The sequence below is a fragment of the Ranitomeya imitator genome, chromosome 3 (assembly GCF_032444005.1).
Source record: "Ranitomeya imitator isolate aRanImi1 chromosome 3, aRanImi1.pri, whole genome shotgun sequence".
NCBI classification, from domain to species: domain Eukaryota; kingdom Metazoa; phylum Chordata; class Amphibia; order Anura; family Dendrobatidae; genus Ranitomeya; species Ranitomeya imitator.
The window spans coordinates 548,062,593-548,085,031 of record NC_091284.1 but is presented as its reverse complement, the minus strand read 5'-3'; the positions used below and the strand labels follow the sequence as shown (position 1 = coordinate 548,085,031).

The following is a 22,439-nucleotide window of genomic DNA, read 5'->3' as shown; positions in this document are numbered from 1 at the left end:
CAGTGTTCCGAATGGTCATGGTCCGGACGCGTTTTGAGGCCATCCATAAGTTCCTGCATTATTCCGATAATGCAGTGTGTCCCGCACGAGGTGTCCCCAACTTTGATCGTCTGTTCAAAGTTCGGCCGGTCATCGAACACTTCAACAAAAAGTTTGGTGAAGTGTACGTGCCCAAAAGGGACATCTGCGTGGTTGAGTCCTTGGTCCATTTTAAGGGGCGGCTCGGATTCCGTCAATACCTGCCCAGCAAGAGGGCCAGGTACGGAATCAAACTCTACAAGCTGTGTGAGAGTACCTCAGGGTACACCTACAGCTTTAGAGTTTACGAAGGGAAGGACACCAGGATTGAACCCCCTGAGTGTCCCCCTGTCCTGGGAGTGAGTGGGAAAATTGTGTGGGATTTGGTGCACCCACTGCTGGATAAAGGTTATCACCTCTACACCGATAACTTTTATTCCAGCATCCCACTCTACAAATCCCTCTCTGCGCGAGGTACCGCAAAAATCAGAGAGGCCTCCCAAAAACGCTACTTGGGCAGATGCTCAGAAGGGGTGACAGCAGAGCCCAATGTAGCGACCACCTGCTGATGGTCAAGTACAAGGACAAGATGGATGTCCTTCTCTTGGCCACCATACACGGTGATGGCAGTGCCCTCGGCACTGTACGGGGTACCTCTACACAGGTCAGCAAACCTGACTGTGTACTGGGGTACAACAAAAACATGGGGGGCGTTGATCTCTCTGATCAACTCCTCCAACCGTACAGTGCTTTGAGAAAGGCCAAGGTGTGGTACAAAAAGCTGTACAAAATGGCAATACTCAATGCTTTCCTGCTGTCACGATGTGCACGCCACACCGATACGTCGTACCTTCAGTTCCAGGAGATAGTGGTTAAGGCCCTGATATTTGGCACGAGGGAAGGCGCGGGCCCCAGTACTTCCGGAACTGAAGGTGCTCGTATCGTACCAGGTAAGCATTTCCCGGGGGAGGTCCCGCAAACTGGAAAAAGAGGTAAGTCGCAAAAAAGGTGCCGAGTGTGTTACAAAAGGGGAATACGCAAGGACACTATTTATCAATGCGACACCTGCCCCGAAAAACCTGGCCTGTGTATGAAGGATTGCTTCTAATTGTACCACACCTCCATGCACTACTAATTTACTTTACAGGAAACAGTAGATTAGTTCCAAAAAGGGGGCACATCTATGTAAGTTCATTGGGGGTCTAGTTTACAAAATGTCACTTGTGTTCTTTTTTTTTTTAATGTTCAGGCACCAGGGCTCTGCAAATGGAACATGACGCCTGCAGACCAATCCATCAGTCTGCTTTCCAAAACGTCACCACTTCCCTTCCGAGCCCCGACGTGTGCCCAAACAGTATTTTTTCCCACATGTGCGGTATCAGCGTACTCAGGACAAATTGGACAACAACTTTTGGGTTTCAATTTCTCCTGTTACCCTTAGGAAAATTAAAAATTGGTGACTAAAAGATCATTTTTGTGGGAAAAATAGGATTTTTTATTTTCACGCCAGGGCTTTCTAAATTTAAGTAAAACACTTGGGGGATCAAAATTCTCACCACACCTAGATAAGTTCCCAATTGGGTCTAGTTTCCAAAATGGGGTCACTTGTGGGGGATTTCTACTGTTTAGGCACATCAGGGACTCTGCAAACGGAACATGACACTCGCGTACCATTCCATCAAAGTCTGCTTTTCAAGACGTCACTACTTCCCTTCCGAGCCCTGAAGTGTACCCAAACTGTAGTTTTCTCCCACATGTGGGGTATCATTGTACTCAGGACAAATTGGACAACAACTTTTGGGTTTCAATTTCTCCTGTTACCCTTAGGAAAATTAAAAATTGGTGACTAAAAGATCATTTTTGTGGGAAAAATAGGATTTTTTATTTTCACGCCAGGGCTTTCTAAATTTAAGTAAAACACTTGGGGGATCAAAATTCTCACCACACCTAGATAAGTTCCCAATTAGGTCTAGTTTCCAAAATGGGGTCACTTGTGGGGGATTTCTACTGTTTAGGCACATCAGGGGCTCTGCAAACGGAACATGACGCTCGCGTACCATTCCATCAAAGTCTGCTTTTCAAGACGTCACTACTTCCCTTCCGAGCCCTGAAGTGTACCCAAACTGTAGTTTTCTCCCACATGTGGGGTATCATTGTACTCAGGACAAATTGGACAACAACTTTTGGGGTTCAATTTCTCCTGTTACCCTTGGGAAAATTAAAAATTGTGGACTAAAAGATCATTTTTGTGGTAAAAAATAGGATTTTTTAGTTTCACGCCCGGGCATTATAAACTTCTGTGAAGCACTTGGGGGATAAAAGTGCTCACCACACATCTAGATAAGTTCCTTAGGGAGTCTAATTTCCAAAATGGGGTCACTTGTGGAGGGTTTCCACTGTTTAGGCACATCAGGGGCTCGCCAAACGAGACATGGCGTCTAATCTCAATTCCAGCTAATTTTAGCTTGAAAAAGTCAACTGGTGCTCCTTCCCTTCTGAGCCCTGCGATGCGCCCAAACAGTGGTTCCCCCCCCACATATGGGGTATCTGCGTACTCAGGACAAATTGGACTACATCTTTTGTGGTCCATTTTCTCCTTTTACCTTTGGGAAAATAAAAAAATTGTTGCTGTAATATTTGTGACTAAAAAGATAAATGTTCATTTCTTCCTTTCATGTTGCTTCTGCTCTGATGAAACACCTGAAGGGTTAATAAACTTCTTGAATGTGGTTTTGAGTACCCCGAGGGGTGCAGTTTTCAGAATGGTGTCACTTTTGGGTATTTATAGACCCCTCAAAGTGACTTCAAATGTGAGGTGGTCCCTAAAAAAATGGTTTTTTTAAATTTTGTTGTAAAAATGAGAGATTACTGGTCAAATTTTAACCCTTATAACTTCCTAAGGAAAAAAAATTTGGTTGTGTGACATATTTCTCTGTTTTATGGGCATAAAAATTCAAAGTTGGAAAATTGCGAAATTTTCAAAATCCAAGCCAAATTTCCGTTTTTTTCACAAATAAACGCAGGTAATATCAAAGAAATTTTACCACTATCATGAATAACAATATGTCACGAGAAAACAATGTTAGCGGGATCCAAAGCATTCCAGAGTTCTAACCTCATAAAGGGACAGTGGTCAGAATAGTAAAAATTGGCCCGGTCAATAACGTGCAAACCACCCTTGGGGGTAAAGAGGTTAAAAAAAAATGAACATTTAACTTTTTTTTTCTCAAAAAATTTACTTCAGCTCCAATTTGTTTTATTTTCCCAAGGGTAACAGGAGAAATTGGACCCCTAAAGTTGTTGTGCAATTTGTCCTGAGTTACGCCGATACCCCATATGTGGGGGTAAACCACTGTTTGGGCGCATGGCAGAGTTTGGAAGGGAAAAATCGCCGTTTGACTTTTCAACATAAAATTGGCTGGAATTGAGATAGGACGCCATGTTGCGTTTGGAGAGTCCCTGATGTACTTAAACAATGGAAACCCCCCACAAGTGACACTATTTTGGAAAGTAGACCCCCTAAGGATCTTATCTAGATGTGTTGAGAACTTTGAACCCCCAAGTGTTTCACTACAGTTTATAACGCAGAGCCGTGAAAATAAAAAGAATCCTTTTTTGTTAGTGGGCAAACTTACAAAATCGGCAAAGGATCAGATACTTATTTCCCCCACTGTAGCAGCTTGTGCCTCCTGGTCTGACTGCCCCTTCTGTGATAAGCCGCTCAGGGTCTATAGCCATTGTATATACTGAGCCTGGTGTGGGGTGGGCTGGCTGTCTCCGAACGGTTGCACCCAGTAAACTTCCACATACGGTAGTTGGATTCCGATTCTTTGCCTACATCAGGCTGCTCTCAGATGAGGTAGCAGAAACCTGCTGACTGATTCCCTTTAAAATCAGGTCTTAGTCGGTGTCCATTTTGTTGGAGTCTGTTCAAAATAAACCGACTCCTAAAATATATGTAATAAATTGGGTACAGCAGTACAATGCAGGATGTGCTGTAAATGTTTTCATAAGAATTAGGGAAAGTTATGAAATGTCCTATAAGTGTCTGTTCTGTTCCTGATCTAAGGATCTCTGCTTTTAGTTGATCAGTCTGCTTCACTTTATGTACATGCTCAGTAGTGAGGCAGTGCAGTGGGGTCTGAGTCGGGAACTGAAGAGTAGGACATTTGGCTTACCAACTCCACGGCCCTCTTTAAAATCCTCATTTCATTTTTCCCCTCTAAAGTACAGTAGAAAAGAGAGAGGTGAACCAGTCTACACACACGTGCACACTTTTATATTTACAGTATTGGTGTGGCTCTTGGCACACAACTTTCCTTCATATTATGAGGTCATTCTCAGTGATGCATGTATTGTATGCCTCAAATAGGGCTTACTGAGATGTTTGTCCATGTAATTGTTATTGTACTCTTGCACTTTTGTCTGCTATAACTTCTGTGGCTAGTGCGCGCCATGGCACAAAGTAGTCAGTTACGTGCTGCGTGCCTCTTGGTCCTCCATATTAAGATGCATCACCACCTACTCCCATACTTCGTTCTCCCAACCTGCCATGCTTGTCAGTGTATAGTTTTCCAAAATCTTGAGGATTTATTGTTACAGAGGGCACGCAGCATGCGCCTTGTGGCTTTTTTTTCTTCCAGCACAGTGTCCATACTGTATGCGGGTGCACCACTTGCATATTATACTCCAGATTTGTAGGCGTGGTATGCTCTGTCCTCGCGTGATCCTACAATGTGGGAGTATAGCATGCAGGTCCTGTGCCAGGGCATAGTGATTACTCTGGTTGAAACATAACACGGTGCATGTTCTGCCCTCTGTTACCGTGCATGCTTGAGATTTGGGAAAACTAGACACACTGACTAGGACGTTGTGACATGTTGGGAGGACCAAGTATGGGCATGCATCTTGGTGTTCTTTAGCATAGGGAGGACTACTTAGCGCTGCAGTACGTTCTAGCGTCACAAACTTGGAGGACAAAAGTGAGTGAGTCCAACAATAAAAATAACATGTACCGAGCAATTCAGCGAGCCCTTTTTCGGGCACACTTTGCTTGCGTCTCCGAACCTGACCTGACACAATCCCTTGTAATGGATAAGAGTGATAAATCTGTCCCATCACATGCATGTGCAGGCCACTGTGTTTTATAGTAAATGTCAATCCTATGCGATTATTAATTTATTTACTTGGTGTGATCATCTATTGTATGGGTTTACAGACGCTTGCTTGGTGTGGAATATTATATATTTGTGTATGTGTATATATATATATATATATATATATATATATATATATATATATATATATATATATATATATATATATATATATATATATATATATATATATATGAATTCTTATACCATTATTGCAGTATGTGCAGACAATAGTCGAGTAAGTTCAAGTCAGGAAAAAGGAAATTTGTCAGGGCAAATTTAATTTTATGAGTTGTCCAAGACTTTTTTTTTTAATTGGCCTCAAAGCTGGGACTTTGATAAAATAGCAAAATTGTTTTCATCTGGGCTGGGTTCTCTCTACGCCCGCCAGCATCACTGTTCTGGTAATTGCACCTACTGACATGCTAATCATGCGACAACCAGTCACTGTCTAAACTGATGATGCCTGTATGTACCGTACAAAACTGCTTTAAAGGCGTTGTCCATGAATTACATTTTGATGATTGATCCCTAGGCTAGCTCTGTGTTCATGTCAGGTGGGGTCTGGCATCTACACCAATGGGCTGCTTATTGCTCCAGCGGTGGCTGGATGTAAGCCATTTACAGAGCTGGAACGGCAAAGCTTCATGCAATGTATAGTGGCTGTTCTCCCCTACTGGAAATCTCTTCCTATTGAAGTGAATATGAGCGGAGCTGCTATACCATAGATCGGCCACTATACAGGGTACAGATCTGCGCTGTTCCAAAGGGACCTGCTGGGTGTACCGGTTGCTGGTTCCCTTCACATCTGATATTGATGACCGATCACAAGGATATTGTAGTCTTGGACAATCCCTTTAAACACGTTAATCATTTTGAAATGCAATTGTAAATAAATTCCTACTGAAATGAGTTATTAGGTCATCTGCAGTCATTATTTTTGGTTAATTTGTAGGTGTAGTGTCGTTGTTGGCTGTTCATCCATCTTCTGTGGGAAAACAGCTATTGCCCAAAACATTTGGACAGTCCAATGTTAATATTTCTCAACAAGTGGTAAGCAATTTGTTTTTGTTGTTGTTTTTTTTTAGTGTGAATATTTTATTATTGCTTGTCATACTGTTTTATATATGTGTAGTGAATGTGTTCAATGCAAGTCTTGTTAGACATCTCTCAGGTGCCTATTAACAGAACACATGCACTAACTACTGTATTCTATGGATCTGTGCGCTCCGATAACCTAGTTTGGTGCACCTAACATTGAGCGAGGTCACCTGGACTTAAAGCAGATAATAAAAAAAAAATCCTCTCTCCGTGACTAATAGGGTCATGGTAAGTAGTGCATTTATCCAGTTGAGGAAGGGGACAGGGGATAACTAGCTTTAAATAACTCCTGATATTATCTTCTATATTAACCTTGTTCTTGAGTACTTTGTACATTGTCGATCAGTCATGGGAATTTTAAGCCTGTCTTGTATGTAAATCTGTTCTTGCTCTGATGTCTAACATTCATTGTATATATTGCAAGTCTTGAATTTAAGCAATAGGATTGATTAAATAGGGAGAATGTAAGTCCGCAAGGACAGGGTCCTCTCCCCTCTGTACCAGTCTGTCATCGTAAATTTGTTTACTGTTAACGATATCTATAACTCTGTACGTTACCCCTTTGTCATGTACAGCACCATGGAATTAATGGTGCTATATACCGGGAAATAAATAACTGTATAGCTGTAATAACTTTGTCCTGATGCTTCACATCCATGTTACATGACTGTATCTTCCATGTGGTCTGACACTTAATATTTGCACATGTTCTTACTTCACAGCATATTCAAATGTGCATACAGTTCTTGGCTCCATGTAGAAACAGGATCGATCTTGTCACTCCAGAAACGCTACTCTCCAACTTCTTGAGCCATCTGCTCCGCCACTCTCATCCTCCCTGCCATAGACTTTTGCAGTGACTTATGACTCATTCAGGCAAAACTTGACTTCCTGTTTCCACATAGAGTTGAGAAGGATTCAGTTAGTCAGTCTTTTATTCATCATGTAAAACAGAAGAATTAGCTGAGTAGAAAGGCAAAATGAGCAATTGTAAGTACACAGTGTTATATAATATGATTACTGCAATATATTAAGAGGATATACGTTTTGATGGGAGTAATTCTTAAAACTTTACAGATAGCACACATCATAAACTTGACCTGCAGGCTTTAATTGTCTTTTAAGATCAGTAATTGAACATAAGATACAATAGAGGATATACCTCCTCTTGTTCATTATGTGTATCCTGTTATGATGTGGAACTGGAGGTAAACTGATCAAATTTGTAAACTATGCAAAGCTAGGAGGGATCATTAACACTAGAGAAGACAGAGAAATGTGCAGTGACTAATAGAATGGTATTTAGCAGGGAGAAATGCAAGATTCTATTTCTGGGCAAGACAAATGAAAATTATATCTACAGAATGGGAAGAATAGAACTAAGCAACAGCATGTGTGAAAGACTTGCATACACTAAGGCTATGCTCACACATTGCATTTTTTTTTTTATTTGCTGGCAAAACCTGCTCTCTTGGCAGTAAAGAAGCTGCTTACATAAAGCTGGTTTTGCTGCATTTTTGAGGATCCCAAAGTTCATATTTGCTCTCACCACAGAAGTATGAACACAGGTCAACAATGCAAGACATGCAAAACCATTTTATTGAAAAAGGGCAATTTGATCAAATTATTTAGTAGAAAAAGATTGTCTGAAAAAATAGTGACTATTCTGGGCTATAACTTGAGTTAATAAAATAATACACCATTACAAATGTAACAGTGGGGGGAGGTGAATTGTTAAGGAATTGTTTACCTAAGATGGGTGGGGAATCTTTTTTTTTTTTTTTTTTTTCTGCTAAGGGCCATTTGGATATTTATACCATCCTACGGGGGCCATACAAACTCCGCCCAGAAAGTACATCCTGACCCTGGTACTGGTGTCATAATGTAATCTTTCATTGCATGCCCTTCAGTGTTCAGTAGTGAACACTGCATGTGTGTGCTAACAGAGCAACCTAAAAATGAGCTGGTTGTAATTAAAATACAGCTCCCTGCCCAAGAATACGGTCTCTGAAAATCTGCTCGGGGGCCTGATAAAAGGTCGAGGGCCGTAAATGGCCCTGGAGTCTGCGGTTCCCCACCACTGACCTAAGACATGGACAGAGCAATGAGTTTGTAGGACACTTGTTTACTTTTACACTTTGGTCAGCCACAGGCATTGTTCAATTTCTCTCCTTGGTCAGCCGATGTTTACTTTTACATATCACTAATATAATTAAACTATACTAATTGCAACTGCCATTCTAATGCGAGGGTACTAAGGGTACCGTCACACTATACGATTTACCAACGATCACGACCAGCGATACGACCTGGCCGTGATCGTTGGTAAGTCATAGTGTGGTCGCTGGAGAGCTGTCAAACAGACAGCTCTCCAGCGACCAACGATGCCGAGGTCCCTGGGTAACCAGGGTAAACATCGGGTTACTAAGCGCAGGACCGCGCTTAGTAACCCGATGTTTACCCTGGTTACCAGCGTAAAAAAAACAAACAGTACATACTTACATTCCGGTGTCTGTCCCTTGCCGTCTGCTTCCCGCACTCACTGACTGCCGGCCGTAAAGTGAAAGCACAGCGCAGCGGTGACGTCACCGCTGTGCTCTGCTTTCACTTTACGGCCGGCAGTCAGTGAGTGCGGGAAGCAGACAGCAAGGGACCTGAATGTAAGTATGTAGTGTTTTTTTTACATTTACGCTGGTAACCAGGGTAAACATCGGGTTACTAAGCGCGGTCCTGCGCTTAGTAACCCGATGTTTACCCTGGTTACAAGCGAACGCATCGCTAGATCGGTGTCACACACACCGATCCAGCGATGACAGCGGGAGATCCAGCGACGAAAGAATGTTCCAAACGATCTGCTACGACATACGATTCTCAGCAGGATCCCTGATCGCTGGTGCGTGTCAGACACAGCGATATCGTATGGATATCGCTGGAACGTCACGAATCGTACCGTCGTAGCGACAAAAGTGCCACTGTGTGACGGTACCCTAAGACATTATGGTTTAAACTTGGGGAAAAATCACAAAAATAAATGGGTTTCACATACTGCTGTAGATGTTTTTTTTTTTTTTTTTTTCACTAAAAAGGCAGCAAAACCTGATGCTTGCGTTTTTACTGTATTTTTGCATTTAAACATTGTTTCTATGGGTGAAAAACTGCTGGAAGTGATGCTTGTTTTCAAAAACGCAGCAGTTTTCCAGTTTTGTGGGAAAAAAAACAAGTTTTCTGAAATTTAATAGACTTTGCTGTTACTGTAAAACGCAGATTAAAATTTGCATAAAAACGCAACAAAAATACAACGTGTGAAAATAGCCTAATAGGTCAGACTGCACATGAGTCAACAGTGTGATGCAACAGTAAAAAAAGGCAAACACATTTCTGGGATGTATGAAGAGAAGCATAGAGTCTAGATAACATGAAGTAATTATCCCTCTCTACTCCTCCTTGATCAGGTCTCATCAGGAATATTGTGTCCAGTTCTGGACACATTTTAAAAAAGACATAGAAAAACTGGAGCAGGTTCAGAGAAGAGCTACCAGGATGGTGAGCGGATTGCACAGTATGAGGATCAGTTAAAGGATCTGGGAATGTTTAGCTTGCAAAAAAGGCTAAGAGGAGACTTACCGTATATACTCGAGTATAAGCCGAGATTTTCAGCCCAAATTTTAGGGCTGAAAGTGCCCCCCTCGGCTTATACTCGAGTCACGGTAGCGGTGGGGTCGGCAGGTGAGGGGCTGAGGGCGCTGAGGTATACTTACCTAGTCCCAGCGATCCTCGCGCTGTCCCTGCCGTCCCACGGGCTTCGGCGCTGCAGCTTCTTCCTCTCTTCAGCGGTCACGTGGGACCGCTCATTACAGAAATGAATAAGCGGCTCCACCTCCCATAGGGGCGGAGCCGCTTATTCATTTCTCTAATCAGCGGTGCCGGTGACCGCTGATAGAGAAAGAAGCTGCAGCGCCGAAGACAGGAGGGGACAGCGCGAGGATCGCCAGGACTAGGTGAGTATGTTATATTCACCTGTCCTCGTTCCAGCCGCCGGGCGCCGATCCATCTTCCCGGCCGGCGCCTCCATCTTCCCGGCGTCTGCGCTCTGACTGTTCAGGCAGGGGGCGCGATGACGCATATAGTGTGCGCGGCGCCCTCTGCCTGATCAGTCAGAGCAGAGACGCTGGGAAGATGGAGGCGCCGGAACGAGACGCTGGGAGCTGCAATCAAGGGAGGTGAGTATGTGGTTTTTTTTTTTTTTATTGCAGCAGCGGCGGCGGCAGAGATTAATGTGGAGCATCTATGGGGCACAGTGAATGGTGCAGTGCACCGTATATGGCACAGCTAGGGGGCACAATGAACGGTGCAGAGCACCGTATAAGGCACAGCTAGGGGGCACAATGAACGGTGCAGAGCACCGTATGAGGCACAGCTAGGGGGCACAATGAACGGTGCAGAGCACCGTATAAGGCACAGCTAGGGGGCACAATGAACGGTGCAGAGCACCGTATAAGGCACAGCTAGGGGGCACAGTGAACGGTGCAGAGCACCGTATAAGGCACAGCTAGGGGGCACAATGAACGGTGCAGAGCACCGTATAAGGCACAGCTAGGGGGCACAGTGAACGGTGCAGAGCACTGTATATGGCACAGCTATGGGGCACAGTGAACGGTGCAGAGCACTGTATATGGCACAGCTAGGGGGCACAGTGAACGGTGCAGAGCACTATATGGGGCACAGCTATGGGGAAATATGAATGGTGTAGAGCACTATATGGCACAGCTATGGGGAAATAATGATCTATTTTTATTTTTGAAATTCACCGGTAAATGCTGCATTTCCACCCTAGGCTTATACTCGAGTCAATAAGTTTTCCCAGTTTTTTGTGGCAAAATTAGGGGGGTCGGCTTATACTCGGGTCGGCTTATACTCGAGTATATACGGTAATAGCTGTCTACAAATATCTGAAGGGATGTCAGTGTAGAGGGATCATTCTTATTCTCATATTCTTGGCAAAAACAAGAAGCAATGGGATGAAACTGAAAGGGAGACTATACAGATTAGAAATTAGGAAAAACTTTTTGACAGTGAGGGACATAATGAGTGAAACAGGCTTCCATGAGAGGTGGTGAGTTCTCCTTTAATGGAAGTCTTCAAACAGAGGCTGGACAGATATCTGTCTGAGATGGTTTAGTGAATCCTGCATTGAGCAGGGGGTTGGACACGATGACCTATGTTGGGATGTGCCTGCAGTGTGCACCCTGTACATTAGTAACAATGTGATCCAGACTCAGTGTAATAAAATTCAAGACAAAGCTCTTCCTGTCTTTTCCCCCAATTTACACTGATCAAAAAATAAAGGGAACACTAAAATCCCACATCCTAGATATCACTGAATGAAATATTCCAGTTGTAAATCTTTATTCATTACATAGTGGAATGTGTTGAGAACAATAAAACCTAAAAATGATCAACGTAAATCACAACTAATATCCCACGGAGGTCTGGAGTTGGACTAATGCTCAAAATCAAAGTGGAAAATGAAGTTACAGGCTGATCCAACTTCAGTGGAAATGCCTCAAGACAAGGAAATGATCTTCAGTAGTGTGTGTGGCCTCCACGTGCCTGTATGACCCCCCTACAGCGCCTGGCCATGCTCCTGATGAGGCGGCGGATGTTCTCCCGAGGGATCTCCTCCCAGACCTGAACTAAAGCATCTGCCAACTCCTGGATAGTCTGTGGTGCAACGTGACGTTGGTGGATGGTGCGAGACACGATGTCCCAGATGTGTTCAGTCGGATTCAGGTCTGGGGAATGGGCGGGCCAGTCCATCGCTTCAATGCCTTCATCTTGCAGGAACTGCAAGCCACTCCAGCCACATGAGCTCAGGCATTGTACTGCATTAGGAGGAACCCAGGGCCAACCGCACCAGTATATGGTCTCACAAGTGGTCTGAGGATCTCATCTCGGTACCTAATGGCAGTTAGGCTACCTCTGGCGAGCACATGGAGGGCTGTGCGGCCCTCCAAAGAAATGCCACCCCACACAATTACTGACCCACTGCCAAACCGGTCATGCTGAAGGATGTTGCAGGCAGCAGATCGCCCTCCATGGGTCTCCAGGCTCACGTCTCACATGTGCTCAGTGTGAACCTGCTTTCATGTGGCTAATTTGCCAATCCTGGTGTTCTGTGGCAAATGCCAAGCGTCCTGCACGGTGCTGGGCTGTGAGCACAGCCCCCATCTGTGGACGTCGGGCACTCGGACCTTCCTCATGGAGTCGGTTTCTAACCGTTTGTGCAGACATGCACATTTGTGGCCTGCTGGAGGTCATTTTGCAGGGCTATGGCAGTGCTCCTCCTGTTCTCCTTGCACAATGGCGGAGGTAGCGGTCCTGCTGCTGGGTTGTTGGCCTCTTACGGCCCCCTCCACGTCTCCTGGTGTACTGGCCTGTCTCCTGGTGGCGCCTCCAGCCTCTGGACACTATGCTGACAGACACCGCAAACCACCTTGCCACAGCTTGCGTTGATGTGTCATTCTGGATGAGCTGCACTACCTGAGCCATTTGTTTGGGTTGTACAGTCCGTCTCATGCTACCACGAGTGTGAAAGCACAACCAACATTCAAAAGTGACCAAACATCAGCCAGAAAGCATTGGTACTGAGATGTGGTCTGTGGTCCCCACCTGCAGAACCACTCCTTTATTGAGTGTGTCTTGATAATTGCCAATAATTTCCATCTTTTGTCTATTCCATTTGCACAGCAGCATGTGAAATTGATTGTCAAACAGTGTTGCTTCCTAAGTGGACAGTTTGATTTCACAGAAGTTTGATTTACTTGGAGTTATATTCTGTTGTTTAAGTGTTCCCTTTATTTTTTGAGCAGTGTATTTCACTGGAAAGACCCAATTTTTTAGGAGGCTATAGGGTGTTGACTCCAGGGATTTGATTCAAGATCTTGTGAAGTCAGTTTGGTGACTCTATTGATCGGATTGTCATATAGGCAAATCCTGCTGTTGAATTCAGTAGGTGGTTGTACCCACGGCTGGATCCCCTCCAGGTCTGCCGACTTTGGTGTATTTGCTTTAAATTGGAATGACACTGACCAATGTCGCACAATTATTGTCAGTCTGCATTGTGTAAAAAAAAAAAAAAATGTTGCAACTCTTCACATCTTTTATGGTGGCCTTCTTGCATAAAAGCATTGATGATTCAAGGTCTCCACCTCTGGACAGTGTGCACCACTGCAGGAACTTAAGTATCAACCATTCATAAAAGTGCATGGGTTAGGATTGGCAGCGAGTTAGAAAATAGTGTTAAACCCCTTGAAGTGTAACCATCGTCTTAATTTTTTTCCCATAAAGCAATAGTACATATTATATATATATATATATATATATATGTGTGTGTGTGTGTGTGTGTGTGTGTGTGTGTGTGTGTGTATATATATATATATATATATATATATACACACACACATACATACATATATATATATATATATATATATATATATATATATATATATATATACACACACTAGCTGAAGAGCCCGGCGTTGCCTGGGCATAGTAAATATCTGTGGTTAGTTATAGCACGTCACTTCTCTTATTTTCCCATCACGCCTCTCATTTTCCCAATCACATCTTTAATTTTCCCCCTCACATCTCTCATTTTCTCCCTCACACCTCTCATTTTCTCCCTCACTCCTCTCATTCCCGCCTAACACTTGTCATTTCGACCTCACATCTGTCATTTTCCGATCACTACACTATTTTCCCTCACTCCTCTCATTTTGCACTCACACCTTTTCATTTTCACCTCACACCTCTCATTTTCACCTCAGTATATACATGTTTGTCATCTCCCTTATATATAGTATACACCTGTATGTCATCTCCTGTATATAGTATATACCTGTCATCTCCCCTGTATATAGTATATACCTGCTGTCATCTCCTCCTGTATATAGTATGTACCTGTATGTCATCTCCTCCTTTATATAGTATATACCTGTGTGTCATCTCTCCTGTATATAGTATATATCTGTGTGTCATCTCCCCTGTATATAGTATATACCTGTGTGATCTCCTGCATTAGTCGTCGTTAACACGTTATTTGCTCAGTATTTTTACCTCAGTATTTGTAAGCTAAATTGGCAGCCTGATAAATCCCCAGCCAACAGGAAGCCCTCCCCCTGGCAGTATATATTAGCTCACACATACACATAATAGACAGGTCATGTGACTGACAGCTGCCGTATTTCCTATATGGTACATTCGTTGTTCTTGTAGTTTGTCTGCTTATTAATCAGATTTTTATTTTTGAAGGCTAATACCAGACTTGTGTGTTTTAGGGCGAGTTTCGTTTGTCAAGTTGTGTGTGTTGAGTTGCGTGTGGCGACATGCATGTAGCGACTTTTGTGAGATGAGTTTTGTGTGGCAACATGCGTGTAGCAACTTTTTGTGTGTCGAGTTGCATGTGACAGGTTAGTGTAGCAAGTTGTGTGCAGCAAGTTTTGCGCATGGCGAGTTTTGCGCGTGGTGAGTTTTATGTCTGGTGCCTTTTGAGTATGTGCAAGTTTTGTGTGAGGCAACTTTTGCATGTGTTGCAAATTTTGTGCATGTGGCAATTTTTCCGCATGTGCAAGTTTTGCGTGTGGCGAGTTTTCCATGAGGCGAGTTTTGCACTTGTGGCGAGTTTTTGCGTGAGCCTATTTTTTGCATGTGGCGAGTTTTGCGCGTGGTGAGTTTTGAGCGGCGACTTTTGTGTTTCGACTTTTATGTGGCGAGGTTGGTGTATGTGTGGTGAAATGTGTGCTGAGGGTGGTATATGTGTTCAAGCATGTGGTAGTGTGTGGCGCATTTTGTGTGTGTGTTCATATCCCCGTGTGTGGTGAGTATCTCATGTCGGGGTCCCACCTTAGCAACTGTACGGTATATACTCTTTGGCGCCATCGCTCTCATTCTTTAAGTCCCCCTTGTTCACATCTGGCAGCTGTCAATTTGCCTCCAACACTTTTCCTTTCACCGAAAAGGAAGTAGCTCCGCCTCAAAATTATTTCCAGTAATTTTAATAGAAATCCTTTGCCTTCCATAGACACTTCAATTGTATTCAACTTTTTTTCAACCGCTCTAAGCCCAGAATCATGTTCAATTGATGTATGAAGTGAGATGACATCAAATGATGCCAAAATCACCTCCCCCTCTAGTTTTATAGCTTCCAATTTATTTAAAAAATCCGTTGTATCTTGGATATAAGACTTACTATTTTTAGCAATTGGGTTCAGGATTTTGTCTAGGAATGTTCCCATCCTACTAAACACTGAGTCCACCCCTGACACTATGGGTCGTCCAGGGGGGTCTATCAAGGATTTGTGGATTTTTGGGGTCGTATATAGAACTGGCGTCTTTGGGAAATCTATACTCAGGTAATCCATAAGTTCTTGATCTATTCTATTCTCTTCTTATTTACTGCTTCCTGCAAACATTTTTTGATCTCCCCCATAATGTTAAATTTGGGGTCACTTTCCAATTTTTGATAAACTTTTTCATCCTTTAGTTGATTATCGATCTCTGCAATGTACTTATGCCTGTCCATGATGACGACAGCACCCCCCTTATCCGCGGGTTTAATGATGATGTCGCCATCAAACATCGCACAGAGATGTGGGTCTGAATAAACTTCACAGTTTTTCACCTTTTCAAGAATTGGAGTGCTGCCTTCTTTTCTTTTTTGGCATATTATTTGGGTGGATGAGTGGACCGTCTTACCCAGGAGGCCTGGCACCCACCGGTGAGCATTGTGCTGTTACCACTTTTTATATCTATATATATATCTATATATATATATATATACCCTGCCAAAGATCATGAAAAATGGAGACGCTATGGTTATCGGAAAATGGCTTCTTTTTTTTTTTTTTTTATATATATAACAAACCTTGGAATTTTTTTTTTCACTACTTGGATAAAAAAAAACCTAGGCATGTTAGGTGTCTATGAACGCGTAATGACCTGGAGAATCATAACTGGCAGGTCAGTTTTAGCATTTGGTGAACATGGTAAAAAAACAACCGTGTTTACCAGTACACGATATCTTAAAACCAATGGAGTCATTCAAAAGTACAACTCGTTCCGTAAAAAACAAGCCTTCACATGGCCATATTGACCGAAAAAATTAAAAAAAAGTTATGTCTCTGGGAAGAAGGGGAGCGAATAAAATGAAAATGCAAAAATACCTCTGGATGTTAAGGGGTTAACCCCGTTACAACGTTGGACATATAGGTACGTCCAGGGTTGCCTCTCCAGTTGATGCGGACTCGGGCGATGAGCTCGCAACTTTTCCGGCTCGTGTCAGCTGATTTCATTAGCTGACATGTGCCTCTAAGGCTAGGTTCACATTAGCGTTTCTGTGCGCAGCGTATCATCTGCATGCGCAACCGCATGCTAAAATGCATGCAAATGCATGTTTACGCAGCGGTTTTTATCCGCATCATCTTACGCATGATTAAAAAAAAACCGCTGCGTGTGCATGCATTTTTGCATGCGTTTGCATTGTTTATGCGTGTGCGTTCGATATTGCCAATGCTTTTCGAGTAGAATTTCCTTGACACCAGACACCCAATTGGTGTCTCATTTGATTTCTATATAAAGACTCTTAACTGATGAAACCATCGTCTTTTGCAGCTGTATCCAGCTGCAAGACGGATCTTGGCGTGGAGAGCTTCATTCTTAATCTTGATTTGTCATTGAGATCTGTTGCCTTTGCTGTGGCTTGTGAAGAAAGAGAAGACGTCGTCGTCGCTATTGGCAACACCCCATTGTTGAAGTCCGAGCGAGTCGTGGAGCCTACCACTCGTCGTACACAGAGCTGCGTGAAAGCCCTGAGAAGATTTTCAAGTACACGAGAATGTTGGAACAGAGCTTCCATGACTTGCTGTTACGTGTCTGAGGATCCGTCACCAGGCAGGACACACAGCTACGTTGTGCAATTCCTGCGGAGGAACGTCTGTTGGTGACCCAAAACTTAGAACTTGAGGAACCTGTTACTACCACATTGCAGGATTACCAAGATCTCCCTCTGAGGACTACGGTGGAAGTTGCCCAAATGAGGAATACATTTGCTGCCTACTTTGTTTCGGATATTGGACGTAAATTGTACCTGAAATGTTTACTGACTTTCAGTAAGGTGTTTAGTAATTAAACACCCATACTTCACTCAACAATACACACATGTTTAGATAAAGAAAACACCGCGAGACAGGGATTCTGAAAAAAATAAAATAATTAACAAAAAAAAAATTAATTTAACATTAAATATATAACAACCAGTGTCATGTCCACTCTGTGAAGCTTCACTGGAGGACATGTTGGAAAAGCATGCAGCAGTGAAATGAAACACTACAGAAAAGAACGGAGAAGAAAATTTAAACTTAAGAGACCAAAAAGAAAATGTAAAAACTCAATGTAAATCAATACTTACATTACAAGCAGTAGTCCAACAGCACAGCAGGACCTGCTCATTCTGAAGTACGCATGCGTATTGAATGCATGCGCGTACCAATGCGTTCCCATAGACAGTAATGCGTTTTTACGCACTCTTCCGCAATAATGCGCATGATTGCACCATATTTGACACCTCAAAATGCAACATGTTGCGTTTGCCGCACACCGCGGAACGATGCATGCGTACGCATCTGTATGCAAACGCATATCCCTGCGTACACCATGTTAAAGATATGGACGCATGCGGATCATACGCTGCGCACAGATACGCTAATGTGAAACCAACCTAACAGCTGCTGGAGACTATTGAAGCCAGTTAAAAATATATATATATATATTCTCTATCATCCTCCATTTGCCCCATTTAAAATAATTTAAAAAAATAAAATACGCATATTTGAAATCGCCGAGTTCAGAAACGCCAGATCTATCAATATATAAAAAGAATTAATCCGATCGGTAAACGGCGTAACAAGAGAGAAAAACCAAAATTCCAGAATTTTGAAATGCATTAACGGGCGATCAACGAACACATTTGCACCAAAATGGTATCAATAAAAATGTCCCCTCGGGGTGCAAAAAATAAGCCATCACCCAGCCCCAGATCACGTAAAAATGGAGATGCTACGAGTCTCGGAAAATGGCTACTTTTTTTTGTTTACAAACTCTGGATTTTTTTTTTCACCACTTACATTAACGCCTTCAAGTCGCGGCCCTTTTTCATTTTTGCGTTTTCGTTTTTCACTTCCCTCCTTCCCTGAGCCATAACTTTTTTATTTTTCCGTCAATATGGTCATGTGAGGGCTTATTTTTTGCGGGACAAGTTGTACTTTTGAACGACACCATTGGTATTACCATGTCTTTTACTAGAAAACGGGAAAAAAAATTCCAAGTGCGGTGAAATTGCAAAAAAAAGTGCAATCCCACACTTGTTTTTTGTTTGGCTTTTTTGCTAGGTTCACTAAATGCTAAAACTAACCTGCCATTATGATTCTCTAGGTCATTACGAGTTCATAGACACCTAACAAGACTAGGTTATTTTTTATCTAAGTGGTGAAAAAAAATTCCAAACTTTGCTAATAAAAAAAAAAAAAAAAAAAGTGCCATTTTCCGATACCCGTAGCGTCTCCATTTTTCGTGATCTGGGGTCGGGTGAGGGCTTATTTTTTGCGTGCCGAGCTGATGTTTTTAATGATACCATTTTTGCGCAGATACGTTCTTTTGATCGCCCGTTATTGCATTTTAATGCAATGTCACGGCGACCAAAAAAACGTAATTCTGGCGTTTCAGATTTTTTTCTCGCTACGCCGTTTAACGATCAGGTTAATGCTTTTTTTTAATTGATAGATCGGGCGATTCTGAACACGGCGATACCAAATATGTTTGTTTGATTTTTTTTTTTTATTATTTTATTTAGGATGGGGCAAAAGGGGGGTGATTTAAACTTTTATATTTTTTATATTTTTTTCATATTTTTAACCCCTTTACTCCCAAGGGTGGTTTGCACGTTAATGACCGGGCCAATTTTTACAATTCTGACCACTGTCCCTTTGTGAGGTTATAACTCTGGAACGCTTCAACGGATCCCAGTGATTCTGACATTGTTTTCTCGTGACATATTGTACTTCATGACAATGGTAAAATTTCTTTGATATTACCTGCGTTTATTTGTGAAAAAAACGGAAATATGGCGCAATTTTCCAACTTTGAATTTTTATGCAATTAAATCACAGAGATATGTCATACAAAATACTTAATAAGTAACATTTCCCACATGTCTACTTTACATCAGCACAATTTTGGAACCAAATTTTTTTTTTGTTAGAGAGTTATAAGGGTTAAAAGTTGACCAGCAATTTCTCATTTCTACAACACCATTTTATTTTAGGGACCACATCTCATTTGAAGTCATTTTGAGGGGTCTATATGATAGAAAATACCCAAGTGTGACACCATTCTAAAAACTACACCCCTCAAGGTGCTCAAAACCATATTCAAGAAGTTTATTAACCCTTCTGGTGCTTCACAGGAATTTTTTGAATGTTTAAATTAAAATGAACATTTAACTTTTTTTCACAAAAAATTTAATTCAGCTCCAATTTGTTTAATTTTACCAAGGGTAACAGCAGAAAATAGACCCCAAACATTGTTGTACAATTTGTCCTGAGCACGACAATACCCCACATGTGGGGGTAAACCACTGTTTGGGCGCATGGCAGAGCTCGGAAGCGAAGGAGCGCCATTTGACTTTTCAATGCAAACTTGACTGGAATTAAGATTGGACGCCATGTTTCGTTTGGAGAGCCCCTGATGTGCCTAAACATTGAAACCCCCCACAAGTGACACCATTTTGGAAAGTAGACCCCTTAAGGAACTTATCTAGATGTGTGGTGAGCACTTTGACCCACCAAGTGCTTCACAGAAGTTTATAATGTAGAACCGTAAAAATAAAAAATCATATTTTTTCACAAAAATTAACTTTCCGCCCCCAATTTTTTATTTTCCCAAGGGTAAGAGAAGAAATTGGACCCCAAAAGTTGTTATACAATTTGTCCTGAGTACGCTGATACCCCATATGTGGGGGTAAACCACTGTTTGGGCGGATGGGAGAGCTCGGAAGGGAAGGAGCGCCGTTTGACTTTTCAATGCAAAATTGACAGGAATTGAGATGGGACGCCATGTTGCGTTTGGAGAGCCCCTGATGTGCCTAAACATTGAAACCCCCCACAAGTGACACCATTTTGGAAAGTAGACCCCCTAAGGAACTTATCTAGATGTGTGGTGAGCACTTTGACCCACCAAGTGCTTCACAGAAGTTTATAATGCAGAGCCGTAAAAATAAAACAAAGAATTTTTCCCACAAAAATTATTTTTTTAGCCCCCAGTTTTGTATTTTCCCGAGGGTAACAGGAGAAAGTGGACCCCAAAATTTGTTGCCCAATTTGTCCTGAGTGCGATGATACACCATATGTGGGGGGAACCACTGTTTGGGTGCATGGGAGGGTTCGGAAGGGAAGGAGTGCCATTTGGAATGCAGACTTAGATGGAATGGTCTGCAGGCGTCACATTGCGTTTGCAGAACCCCTAATGTACCTAAACAGTAGAAATCCCCCACAAGTGACCCCATATTGGAAACTAGACCCCCATGGAACTTATCTAGATGTGTTGTGAGAACTTTGAACCCCCAAGTGTTTCACTACAGTTTATAACGCAGAGCCGTGAAAATAAAAAATCTTTTTGTTTTCCCACAAAAATTATTTTTTAGCCCCCAGTTTTGTATTTTCCCAAGGGTAACAGGAGAAATTGGACCCCAAAAGTTGTTGTCCTATTTGTCCTGAGTACGCTAATACCCCATATGTTGGGGTAAACCCCTGTTTGGGCACACGGGAGAGCTCGGAAGGGAAGGAGCACTGTTTTACTTTTTCAACGCAGAATTGCCTGGAATTGAGATCTGACGCCATGTCGCGTTTGGAGAGCCCCTGATGTGCCTAAACAGTGGAAACCCCCCAATTATAACTGAAACCCTAATCCAAACACACCCCTAACCCTAATCCCAGTGGTAACCATAACCACACCCCTAACCCTGACACACCCCTAGCCCTAATCCCAACCCTATTCCCAACAGTAACCCTAACCACACCTCTAACCCTGACACACACCTAACCCTAATCCCAACCCTATTCCCAACTGTAAATGTAATCTAAACCCTAACCGTAACTTTAGCCCCAACCCTAACTGTAGCCTTAACCCTAGCCCCAACCCTAACTTTAGCCCCAACCCAAACTGTAACCCTAGCCCTAACCATAGCCCTAACCCTAACTTTAGCCCCAACCCTAACTGTAGCCTTAACCCTAGCCCTAACCATAGCCCTAACCCTAGCCCTAACCCTAGCCCTAACCCTAGCCCAAACCCTAGCCCAAACCCTAGCCCTAACCCTAGCCCTAACCCTAATGGAAAAATGGAAATAAATACATTTTTTTAATTTTTCCCTAACTAAGGGTGTGATGAAGGGGGGTTTGATTTACTTTTATAGCGGGTTTTTTAGCGGATTTTTATGATTGGCAGCCGTCACACACTGAAAGACGCTTTTTATTGCAAAAATATTTTTAGCGTTACCACATTTTGAGAGCTATAATTTTTCCATATTTTGGTTCACAGAGTCATGTGAGGTCTTGTTTTTTGCGGGACAAGTTGACGTTTTTATTGGTAACATTTTCGGGCACGTTACATTTTTTTGATCGCTTTTTATTCCGATTTTTGCAAGGCAGAATGACCAAAAACCAGCTATTCATGAATTTCTTTTGGGGGAGGCGTTTATACCGTTCCGCGTTTGGTAGAATTGATAAAGCAGTTTTATTCTTCGGGTCAGTACGATTACAGCGACACCTCATTTATATCATTTTTTGGCGCTTTTATACGATAAAAACTATTTTATAGAATAAATAATTATTTTTGCATCGCTTTATTCTCAGTACTATAACTTTTTTTTTTTTTGCTGATGATGCTGTATGGCGGCTCGTTTTTTGCGGGACAAGATGACGCTTTCAGCGGTACCATGGTTATTTATATCTGTCTTTTTGATCGCGTGTTATTCCACTTTTTGTTCGGCGGTATGATAATAAAGCGTTGTTTTTTGCCTCGTTTTTTTTTTTTTCTTCTCACGGTGTTTACTGA

The 22,439-nt window shown here is 42.5% G+C and overlaps 1 protein-coding gene across 2 annotated transcripts in view; it reads left to right on the top strand.

The window, feature by feature from the left end:
- Positions 1 to 22,439, top strand: part of TFDP1 (transcription factor Dp-1) — a 156,380-nt gene that overhangs the window by 59,626 nt on the left and 74,315 nt on the right. For both annotated transcript variants that reach the window (XM_069757876.1, XM_069757877.1), the window contains exon 4: positions 6,130 to 6,227. In XM_069757876.1, the coding sequence (XP_069613977.1) occupies positions 6,130 to 6,227 (98 nt within the window). The remainder of the gene's footprint in view (positions 1 to 6,129; positions 6,228 to 22,439) is intronic.